This window comes from Eurypyga helias, unplaced genomic scaffold (assembly GCF_000690775.1).
Source record: "Eurypyga helias isolate BGI_N326 unplaced genomic scaffold, ASM69077v1 scaffold20411, whole genome shotgun sequence".
NCBI lineage: Eukaryota > Metazoa > Chordata > Aves > Eurypygiformes > Eurypygidae > Eurypyga > Eurypyga helias.
This window is the reverse complement of record NW_010233119.1, coordinates 24,195-36,249: the sequence shown is the minus strand read 5'-3', so window position 1 is coordinate 36,249 and position 12,055 is coordinate 24,195. Positions and strand designations below refer to the sequence as shown.

The following is a 12,055-nucleotide window of genomic DNA, read 5'->3' as shown; positions in this document are numbered from 1 at the left end:
TTTCTTTAAAGTTTCAAGTAGGTTCCTGGTAAGGTGAACCCATATGTGCTTGGAAGAAGAGTAACTTGCTACATATCAATCCGTTTCTGACAATTTAAAGAAAAAAAAAAAAATTACAGTACTGCTTTTTCCTGGTGTCTCTTAAAGTGAGAGTTAGTTAAACTCCTGGTAGATTTCCCTGCTGTGGTTTTGATGTGTTTCTGTGTGAAACGGATGGCAGGATTTGTTCGAGTATGTAGGCCACTATTGTATTAGAATTACATAACCATGTTGAGTGGTGGAAACGGATGAAAAGACGGGGATGTACAGCGTCCCCTCACAGATTATATCCTGCAACAATGAAGACAGCTCAAGCTCTGCAGAGAATGTGGTCACATGCAGTCAAAAAGTTGGGGATTTTGAAAGGGCACGTGAGTTGCTTTTTGTTGCATCTTGCTCCAAGTCTTTCCCCCCCTCTGCCCTCCTTGTATATCCCTCCCCTCTCCAACTCAGTTTTATAGCCAGATAGCCGTTGTGGCAGGTCTTCTGGTTTTGTTCTTCTTTCGGTGTGAATGAAGTTGTCTTCGGTGGTCTCTCAGTAGCAAGTGATTGCATAAATTTCTGAGGACCGTCAGTGAGAGTTGCAACAGCTGCCTGTTCGTAGCACACGGACGATTTTAGCACTTTGACGAGTTTCCTGCCAAAGATTCTGTTAAGCAGTCTGTTTCGGGTATGTAGAAAGCACCTGTCATTTTGGGATATGAGCATTAGGGAGCTTTAAGCAAATCCTGACTGCGGTGTTCTAATTAGAAATGGACTGACTTTAGTCACTAATGAATTTAGACTAGCTAATTACAGTAATTTGCACTTACTGCAGGTAGCCTGCTATGTGTGTGAAACCTGGATAGACTTGCAGAACAGTTACTGTTAGTAACTGTAGATGGGGTTCTTAACCCTTTTCCCTGACTCTCCTTCTCCAGCCTTTTGGTGTACAGTCTCAGTGAAATTGGGATCCTGCAAGGGATGCACAGGCTGCTGAGGATCCCTCTGTGTTTCCTTACAGCTGAAGAAATTGGCAAGGTGATGGAGGCTTTTTGTAACACCCCCCCCTCCCTTGGTGCATTCAGAGGAGAGTCATTATTGGACAGGGAATACAGGAATTTTGCAATTGTAGTGAAGGCTTCAATCTTAGTTTTGATCGAGGCCTCAGCTGATGATTTATAACATTTATAGTTTCTCCCTCCCTCTCATCCTTCTCCTTTAATCCTTCAGTCAGTATGGGTTAGCATCGTGGCAATGGCAAGCAGCAGTACGTTTTAGAATGTTAAAGAGATTATTGCTTAGAGATTTGAGGGAGTACAGATGTGTTTTGTGCCTTATGGGCTTCCAAGGTGACCATTCAGTTCCCTGAGCTGCATTACAGCGCCTGCCAGCTTTGGGGGTATGGCAGGACTCGTGCTGTTGTCTCGGTAGTTATGTTGCACAAAGTCAGCTTTGCAAGTGCATAGTGCACTTCACAGGATACAGCAAATGGGAGACAGTTTGGCAAGGAGCAATTTTTAAAAATGTGTACTTCAACAAATACTTACAAATTTAAAAGTGAATTATTGAAATAGCTTTTGCTGAATGTTCAGTAAGAGTTTCAAGCTGAAAATAACGCACATACACACCCCCCACCAAATTTACACAGAAAGTACCTGTGATGGTTACTGATAGTATGAGGAACTTTTCTAGTTACAGATGAGATGATACCATAGGCTTAACCTCTTGCAAGACCTTAACTGTAGTGTCTGTAGCCAGTAGTTTCTCTTTCATTCTTAATCATTATTTTTGTGACCAGTTAACCATGAGACTTATTTGTCAGAGCAAAATAAACTTAAGCCTGTTAGTTTACAGTGCTTTGAGGTACTACACAATGCGTATCTCCAACTGCGCACAGGTTTTACTGGTGCCACTGCTCCTGGGAGGTCTAGTTTTCTGGAGGGAAATTCCTGTTTCATAGCCATAAATCCCTTCCCAATATCTTTACTGTGCTTTCCCTAGTCTTTTCTCTGTGGTGTTGTATTGAAGCAGTCGTGTCAGGCCTTCCTTTAGTAGGTAGTGTACTGAACGACCTGGTATGAGAGTTTCTGGACGAGTAGGGCAGCGGTGCAGCTCTTTGTCCCCAAGGGCTGTAAGCTGTCATCGATTGCATCCTGCCTGCTGTGCTATTTTGCCTGTGCAGAGCTGGACCCAGAACTCTGGGCTGGGAGTCAGTGTCACTAAGAAGTGCATACAGTGCAGTCTGAATTTAAGTAATGTTCTTCTTAGACTTGAAACTTGTGGAGTCTTTTACACGGTGAGTAGGATGGAAAAGATTTTTGATCTCCCCTGTTACTACAAAATTTGAACCCACCACTTGTCCTTCAAATTTTACCCATCGTTTGATACTGTCTTTCATTTTTAAAACCTTCTTCAGTGAAGTCAGCTGGAATGTAAATGACACTGAGGTCATTATTTAGCACAGACTGTTTTTCTGCAGAGCTTAGAAGTATCATATAGAAAATCAGGACAGTGATGGTGTAGCCAAGGGTTGTAGCAGGTAAATTCTTTACACGTTCTCATACATGCCAGACAAGCAAGCCTAGTCACTTCAGTGTACCGCAGCACGACAGCAGCTCAGAAAAAGTGCTTGGTTAAGGAGAAACATTTTACTTACGGAAGGTTCTCTGTGTAAAGGAATACACGTAGTGAGACAGTTGACATGTCAGCTGATTAAATGGGAATATGAGATAAAATAATTTCACTGTGTGCTTTGGCAGAGTAACTCCCTGACCCAAGACATACATGTTTTAATAAGAACAGTTATAAATGCCACTCACTGATGAGTAGAAATTTAGAAATAGTCACTTGTATTATTTTTAATGTAAGCCATCCTCTTCTCCAGATATTTTAAATGAATTTTTTAATTAGACCCCAAAAGTTCTGGAAACCAGAGAGCGTTACTCATTTTCTGGGAGAACAGTGGAAATTTAACACTGTTCAGTGTTGTAAAATTCCTGGTAAGAATGCTGATTTTTTTGTGTATTCTCTCAGGAACTCTGAGCAAGACTTAGGATATAAGTTTGTTTTTCAATACAGTGAATGTGCAGTGAAAAATATAAAACTAGTTCTTCTTCAGGGTGCTCAGAATCGACTGGAAGAATAATACATCATGGGGTTCTTTGCATTCGAGAAACAGCATCCGTAGGTTGTGTACATCCAAAAGACTTTTACTCTGGAAATGAGGAGGATGATTCAAAGTACAGGCATACACTCCTTCTGTCGCTTCTCCTTCTATTGTTTTGGAGTTTAGTTGCCAGTAATCCCTTTAATTCCTTTAAGAGGACCGTTAAGTGAACACTGAGCAGTCTGAACTTCAGTTTTCTGAGCAAACTCTTAGCTTTTCAGGAAAGAAGGCCACCTTCAGCAGTAAGAACAGATAAACCTCGGCATGAGTGTGTTTGTGCACATGCTTGTGCAATGTCAGGATTTTTATTCTGCAATGGGTGTTTTGCAATTTGTGGTGTTTGCAGTGCATAAAATACTGTGGCTCATTTTCTTCCTCGTTTTACAGGGCAGGCACTGAAGGGGCTGGATGTGTGCTATATGATGCGTCACAGCTGGATGATTATTCTGTGTTATATTTTAAGCTGTGATGTTGGAAAGATTTCAGGTTATATCATGTAAGATAAACTGATCGGTTGAGGATCAGTTTTAACTGGAAATGTGGGGAAAAAAATGTTTCTGAGAAGTGTCACAGAAATGGATACACCAGTGCTATATAGTGATATACTGTGTTTTCCTGTAAAATTTAATTTCTTGAGGGGAACCTAAATACTCATGTAGTTCATAGTGGATGAAACATTTTGTTAAATCCACATGAACAAGAAGCAAAATTTCTGACGACTAATTTGTTTTGAAAACCACAGTTTCAAATTACAATCTTGTTGCATTCCAAAACTTCCTTGAGTGTTTCATGTGTTATTTGAATTGGGGCTATATAATGCTAGTGTGGTCTGAATTAAATGCTTTTCCTGAATGAGACTTCTCCAGAAAATCAGAATGAACTGTTAAGTCAGTGAAATGTGAAGGGATCCTACCGCCCCAGACCTTTTAATGTTGTTTTGCCTTTTTAAAGAGAAACCCTCATTAATTGAAATACATCCATTTCGTACTAACTCTTCCAAATTATTAGAAGATGCATATTGTTGTTATAACTGTGTTTTAGTGGGCTGTTTCACATCTTAACTTAGATAGTTGTATGCTTTGTGTTTTACTGATTGGTTTCTGTGTGCAACAGGCCCCAGGCATGGAAGAGCTGATATGGGAACAGTACACTGTGACCTTACAAAAGGTGAGTGAGTGCCTGTTTTTAGTTTTAAAATATGCAAGCACTGGTTTAATCTAAATACGTTTTACAATAGATGTTATTAGCGTATCTGAGTCTAGAATGGGGTTAATGCTTGCCCAAATCAGATTTGGTTTTCACTTTAAAGCTTGATTACTAGTTAGTCATACAATAGCGTGAGTCTTTAATGTTAATTAACAATTGAAGCACTATATTTGCTACGGTTCGGTCTTTGTAATGACAGTATAATATGCCCCATGCCAGCCACAGAGCTAAATTCGTCACTGAATAACCTTAAAGCAGGTGGTTCTATCAAGCAGTTGTGGTTAATATCCAAGCTTTATAATAATCACTGAACGTTATTCCACCGATTATGGTGTGTGTGTGTGTACATATGTACGATGTATACACATATATATGTTCTACACTGGTAGATATTAAAGTGTGTGTATATATATGTATATATACTACCGGTGTTGAATCTAGTGGAAAGTTACTGTCATCAAAATTTCTAAAATACATGGACTATAGATGTCACTTTCAACAATTCTTCTACTAAAAGAGTAAGTGTATCTTGCTATGTCGAGTTCTTTTGAGTTAAAGAATGTAGACCTCGTTTCTGGTGGCCTGTGGGGACCAGGCTACCACACCATGGTACAGGATGCACTCTTTGGCAGCGGCGGTGGCGGACTTCCCACCTGTTCTGATGGTCTGGGTACAGTGAGCAGCCTGTGCAGTGCTGCTTACTAATTTTTACATGTCCTGCAAGGAACGCAGCTTGATGACCCAAGGTAAAATAGCAGTCTTTCCTACACAACCTGTTTTATGTGCTGAATTGTTGGGAAAAGGTTGCTTTTCAGCTTAGAAGGTAGACTGGAGAAACATGGCAGAAACAGACTTTAATTCATGTGTTTGTCAACTTTTCAGATCTTGAATTAAATGAGCATTCCTTCTTTGCCTCAGAGACAGGCTGAGGCCCCTGAAGAGGCAAAGGTTTATTAGACTTGCTGCATCAACCACTACTAATGAATTTTACCATTATTTTGAATTCTGTGTTGTTTTGTCTAACACAGGAAGAAGTTTGATATTTTCAGCTGTGGTACAGCAAGTGACGTGTTGTTTAAAAAAAAAGAATAAAAGTAGCTTTTTTTCTTCCTCAAAGAAATAACCACTTAATAGTGACATTAGTGGACCAAGAGCTGGCATGTCATGTTGAACACATGCCGGATGTGCGTTGGGGGAAAAGCGTGACTTTGATTTGGTGCATTACTTTGCCACTGTGTTAAAAGGTTTTGTTTAAGTGTGGCATAATTTGTATGAGGTCCGTGTTAAACAGCTGGTAAAAGTAAACCTGTACGTTTAACTAAACGTCGAGTTTTGTGCACACCTTCTTGTCTGCAGATCAGTTATGCTAAGAGTCTAACGTGATAGAAGGCATCTGTCTAGAAGATAGATGTCCAGATAGAAGTCCAGGGTGGATGAGGCTTTGAGCAACCTGGTCTGGTGGAAGGTGTCCCTGCCCATGGCAGGGGGATTGGAGCTAGGTGGTCTTTAAGGTCCCTTCCAACCCAAACCATTCTGTGGTTTTATGATTCTAAGACATGCTTCCTTTGCACCCTGTTGAGTATTTCCCTGATGTTATGAATGCCATCTTAGGGCCTTCATGGTTCTGGTATTTACATGAGGACACGTTTGATACAAAATACATATTTAAAACAGTTGATTGTGAGAGAGGGTGATTATAGAGAATTCACAAGTTCAGTGAACTTCTTGTAATCAGTCGTGGTCTCATTTAGTCTGATCAAGGGGTAAGTAGTTGTTACAAACTGGATAGCAATCATTATGGACATGAGGTCCTGGGAAAGCTGTTCTAGTTTCCCAAACATCACTAACAAAATAGATTTATCTTACAATAGATTTGGCATGAGTAACCTGTGGGATGGCGGAGCAAAATGCAGGCTAATTTAGTGAGTCTTTTGCTTAATTACTGACCGTCACAAGGCTGTAGAATGAGGTTTGGAACACAGAAACATGGCATCTTGTTACGGGGATTTGTAAACCCGTTCCTTCTTAATTCTAGATGTGCGGTGTAGTTCTGCAACTCTCTGCACACAACTATATTTTTAAATGCTGTCTAGTTAGAGTGCCAGTACAGGATCTTTCATGTCACTCTTCTTTCTCCCTATCAAAATGCCTGTGGATGGAATTGAGTTTTGCTGCATTTGTTTTTGTTGTAAAGGATTCAAAACGAGGATTCGGGATCGCTGTCTCTGGCGGCAGAGATAACCCTCATTTTGAAAATGGTGAAACATCGATAGTCATTTCCGATGTTCTCCCAGGTGGTCCAGCAGATGGATTACTTCAGTAAGTAGTTTCTTATTTCTCTGTCTGGCATATTTTGAGGGGCACGGCTGTAGAATATGTAAAACCTTCAGACAGGATTGGTGAAAGTCATTGTGATTTAATCCACTCAAGGTACAATGCCCTCGTGAAAACCTAGATGTCTGTTTTAATTTAAAAAAATAAACCAACAAAACAAACAATCTCCACCAGGAGATGTTTTTATTTGCTGTTTTGTAAGAAATTACATTTCAGCAGTGCTGGAAACCTTTCATAGTTAAGTATGTTTCTCTTAAGATTACATTTCTTTTAAAGGAACAATAGAAATACGTAGTAACTTAGAACTTTCTCCCTGTTCCTCCTTCAGGAAACACAGTAACCAATCATTAGTTTAAATCATGGTTTAAGTTAGCCTAGCGAAGAGTCTTCACTCCTAAAGTGCCAGGAGCAATAATGGGGGAAGACAAACAAAAATGTTTGCTAAATATTTATATTTGACAGACAGCACTGAAATAAAGTGTTTCTGTAGTCCTTTGCTAACATCATCCTTGGTGAGGCAACGTCTGTTAGGAACAAATAATTTTAAATGTGTAAGCTGAGATTAACAGTTTCTAGCCCACTGCTGTTCAGTTTTTCACCCTTTGCCCTGGAATACCTAGTGAGAACTGGACAATTTTGAAGAATGCCAGAGTTGTGCAGTAACAGTAACTCAAAATAAGTAGATCCTGGCCATTTGCCAAACGTTGATCTTTGACGAGGTAATGAGCAGGCTGACATGGAAGTAGTTACTGAAGGACTGGATAAAAGGATTATTGTGAAGCAGGTGACAAACGGTTCTCGACATAAACATGCAAAACCTTGGGTTTATAGCAGTGATCCCTGCACAACACAACTCTGTCATCCCTCCATTATCACCTGCAATTTGGGAATAAAATCATATCCACAAATTATGCAAGGTCCTAGGTAAATTGATGGTGACGAGGCAATACCAAGCAACTTAAGCACATTCAGACAAAACATGTTCTGAAGAAAACTGAATGCACAGCCATTCCTCTCCAAACACAGGGAATGTAAGCCTAACCTTCAGAGTGTGGGACAATTGCATATTATCAATCCTTTTTAGGGTAGAGTGAGCATAAACAGATGGGAGCTCTTGACGCAGTGTTAAAACATTAAGTGTGATACTGGCTTTGGATGTATGGGCTCTGAAGAGAACGGTTTTAACTCTCACATAAAGCCTGGATGAAACGGATACTGGAATATAGTGTGCTGTTCTGGCATACTCATTCAGTAAAGGAATTGGAAGGGTATGAAAAGAGGCACAAAAATAATTCAGGAGGTAAAGTCCCTTACGAAGAGAGGCTTAAAGTATGTAATCTTCTTATTTAAAAAGAAGCTTGTGATGTGACTTGATTATAGTGAAGAGAAAATAATGGGTAGTAAAGATTTATCTAACAGAAAATGGCACGGCAACCAGTAATGGGTTGAGCTAATGCTCTGACTGGAATGTTAGTAAATTGAGTAGTTACAGGAATAAACTAGTATGAGGAGGGTTAGGTTACATTTTTTCTTCTTAATCTCCTGCACTTTTTGTGCTGAAATCGTTTCTGCAAGGTATGTTTTCTAATTAATCATGTGTTAATGGGGCTTCTGGGGATCTCCGAGTTAGGTCTTTATAGTCTATTTGACATGCAGGAGGTCTGAATAGAGTTAGTCATCTCTTTTGTCCTGTGTTTTAGGGTAGGGAGGACTTTTTGTTGTATTACAGCTCGGCTGTGTTTCCACGCTGGCCACCCCCCACCTCCACCCCCTTCCTTGAGAGTAGATGGGACCTGAATAGCAGCCTTTCAGAAAAGTATACTGGAGTGGTACTTCTCAAGATTTGTCTGAATACTGCTATGGCTGCAGCAATTTGAAGGTCTCTTGGAATTCCTATGTTGGTGTGGAAAAAAGTTTAGCACAAGGTGTGAAAGACTAGGAGTTCTGAAAGAACTGAAAAAAAAAAAAAAATTTAAAGTTTTAATGGTCATCACAAATGTTCTTTAAAACCCCAAAATCTTCTCTGATATTATGGCAAGATGCTTAGTGTGGAAATAGTACCTGTACAAAGATATGCACCGCTACCCAAAGTGTAATTTTTAAACATATTGAAAGCTTCTAGTATTGAGGTATTATAGTGCCTGTATAACACAGCTTTTAAACAAAACTCCCTGTTAAAGTGAATGAAATCCATAGGTTCCTCCTGAAAGAAAATGAAATTTTCTTCCAGTGTTTTCATGAAAACTCCTCTTAAATCCTTTCTTCTTCTTTCCCTCCTGCCCCCTCTTCCAGAGAAAATGACCGGGTTGTCATAGTTAATGGGACCCCAATGGAAAATGTTCCACATTCTTTTGCAGTCCAGCAGCTTCGTAAAAGTGGAAAAGTGGCGACCATTGTAAGTAAATTACAAGTGTATTCACTCTACAGTGGTTTGTATCTGTGTAACCAGTCAAGGCTGTGGTTTTCTTCTCTGAGGTGTACTATAAATGCGTACGGCCGAGCAAGCCTTTGCTCAGTAGGATGCACAAAGTAAGTAAAAAAAAAAGGCAAAGACATCGTTTCTACAGGTGAAACAACTGGAAATTAAACAACAGTGTCAAAGTTAATCCTCTTGAAAAACTGGGAATAAAATATATGTCCTCAATCTTTCTTTTTACTGAATAATGGGTAGTAGTTGGGAAAAAAAAAAACCAGTTATGTGAGACAAATGATGTCTCCTGCATACACAGACCTTGTCCAAGAATTTGCTGTCTGGATTGGCTTTCATTAGTTGAGAGAGGCACCTACAACTCTCTCTTTTGGAGCCTTGTCACATTTTTTAGAAGTTATCTGGGAAAAGAAAACCAGTATTTACTATTCACAGTCTCGCAGAGGTAAAAGATGCTGGTCTGATATGTTTTTTAATTCTGTTCTTTATCCTCCCAATTAGTAAATATTTCTTTTGCACATCTAAATAATCCTATTTACTGGTTGTTCTGTAAAAAGAACATTGTTGTGTTTTTTTTTTTATCTTCCCAACCTCTGTTTGAAGTGTGAAGGATATTCATCTTCAAATTTCACATTCTGACCGTTGGAAGTTTTTGTTTGTTTGTTTGTTTCGTGTTGCACTGAACAGGTAGTGAAAAGACCAAGGAAAGTGCAGGCTGCTGCACTGAGGAGAAGCCCTTCCCTTGACTATGAGGACAGAGCTTTAGATGTAATGGATGACCACGCAGAATTTGATGGCAAAAGTGCTCGAAGTGGCTATAGCGAGAGGAGCTGGCATACTGGTAATGGAGGGCGCAGCCAAAGCTGGGGAAACAGCCTGGATCAGAGCTATAGAGATGAACAAGACAGAGGGCGGAACCGAAGCCGAGGCCGTGACAGGGAATGCAGCTACAGCCGCGATCGAAGTCGTGGTAGGAGCGTCGACAGGAGCTTGGATCGAGACTATAGAAGAGATCGGAGCAGGGGAAGGAGCATCGACAGGGATGGCGGCTATGAACGGGACTACAGAGGAGACTACAGCCCACCCAGTTACAGTCACGGCTCTCAGCCTGATCCTAGATACGGGAGGGAAGTGAGGAGTCGAAGTCAGGACAGGCTTCGTTCCCGAAGTCCCACGCCTGATCTACACCTTCAGCATGAGTACCTAGGACCGCAGGATCAGAATGGACCGGTTAGTGTCCTCTTAACAAAGGGCCGACATAACGAAGGTAGGTACAGCAGGGGAGGAGAGGAATTGGCTTTTAACACAGCATGCGGTTTGGGTGGGGGAGGAGAGGAGCTGGCTATTCTCTGCTTTCACAGGTCAAGTGCAAGAGTTTTCTAACTGATGGCTTAAATTGTTCTTTCATTCTTCCTGGCTGGTTTAGGATGGGTTTTTGCCCCAGCACCTTGAACTTCACCTTTGAACAAAGAACTGTTCACCCAAATTGTTTCAGTCTTTGCAAGCCCATGTGTCCTTTGATTTTCCATTTTCTCTGTCCTATTCTTCTGGTTATGGAGGGAAACATGAATCTGATCATGGTTCAGATAACACTTGGCACGTCTACAGAAGGGTCAGCTACAAAGGGTGAAGAGCAGTCTCTGCCTTTAATAGTTCATCTACTTCTTCTTCCAGTATAATTAAATTAGTTCCAAGGATTGTTTGGTTCTGAATACTTCATGATGTAGTTAAAGAGTAATGAAATGGCAACACCTGAAACAGCCTTTCCTTGCTGAGTACTGGGGTGTGTAAATGAATGCCAAAAGCCTGATCTCTTATGTGCTGTGAGATAAAGACTTGTGCTGTATCCAAGATTAGGTTGTACATTCTTTTCTGTTTGGCCCTTTTTTCTGGGGGTGGTGGAGGAGTAGCAATAAGAGTTTTGTGGGTTGTTGGGGGTTTTTTTCTAATCTGCCCTGTTGTGATTTCTAAGAATCTTCTGCTCATGTAAGCTTTGTATGCAGGAGCTAACCTCTTTTTTCACTGACTCTGGCAAGGATTCCTTTCCCTCCTTCCTCTTCTTCCCCTGCATATAATGTTTCCACTTGTAAAGATAATGCAGATAAGTATACAAATAAGGAGAAATTTAAGGTGTATTTATGAAGTTTTATGTGTAGCTAGTAATTCTGTAATAATTTCTGCCTTTTGTGTGGATACTCTGCAGGCTCACTCAAAAAAACCAGTTAACTTTCCTTTCCTGTTCTAGGATTTGTGTGTTTTAAAAGTAGTGCCTTTCTTTTTAAGTAGCAAACACACTGATCTAAGTGACTTGGATGAAAAGAGAAAAAGGGGAGAGAGAAAGAAAAAAAAGAAAGAATTTCTTTTCCTGAAACGACCAAGACTCTTACTGCGGGACAGATGGGACAGGGTCAGCATGGAGCAACTGGAAAAAAACCCAGCTCGTATATTAGTGCTTCCTGACCCTTTTCCCTCCCTTTCTAGGCCATGCAAAATAGGATACAGAGAGAGAACCTAGTCCAGCATGTTAATAAGCATGTCTAGAATGAAGACATTGTTTTGGTGTTAAAGGTGCCCACTAATCATCCATCTGTGATGGGTGTTTGTTCTTCCTGTGGCGACAGCACAGAAACAGGAGAGTTAGCGCCTAGGGTTAAGTGGGTTACTGGGTCCGTGGGTTTTTTTCTTTTCTTTTCTTGTGGTGTAACAGGGTGTGCTGCTGCATGCACACTCTGTAGTTTTAAAAAAAAACATAAAATACTCGGCCATCTTCTGAACTACAGTGGTTTGTTTATCTGATTCCAGAATATGGTCTCCGGCTTGGAAGTCAGATCTTCATAAAAGAAATGACCCGCACTGGCCTAGCAACCAAAGACGGCAACCTTCACGAAGGGGATATCATT

The 12,055-nt window shown here is 40.5% G+C and overlaps 1 protein-coding gene across 2 annotated transcripts in view; it reads left to right on the top strand.

Annotated features, from left to right (window-relative positions):
• The first annotated feature begins 338 nt into the window (after positions 1–338).
• TJP2 (tight junction protein 2) overlaps positions 339–12,055 on the top strand; it is a 27,949-nt gene continuing 16,232 nt past the window's right edge. The window contains exons 1-6 of one of the 2 annotated variants that reach the window (XM_010161641.1): positions 339–410; positions 4,301–4,354; positions 6,588–6,712; positions 9,020–9,122; positions 9,843–10,422; positions 11,958–12,054. In XM_010161641.1, the coding sequence (XP_010159943.1) occupies positions 339–410; positions 4,301–4,354; positions 6,588–6,712; positions 9,020–9,122; positions 9,843–10,422; positions 11,958–12,054 (1,031 nt within the window). Of the gene's footprint in view, positions 411–4,300; positions 4,355–6,587; positions 6,713–9,019; positions 9,123–9,842; positions 10,423–11,957; position 12,055 lie in introns of those variants that run through there. The other variant, XM_010161643.1, reaches the window with a different exon arrangement.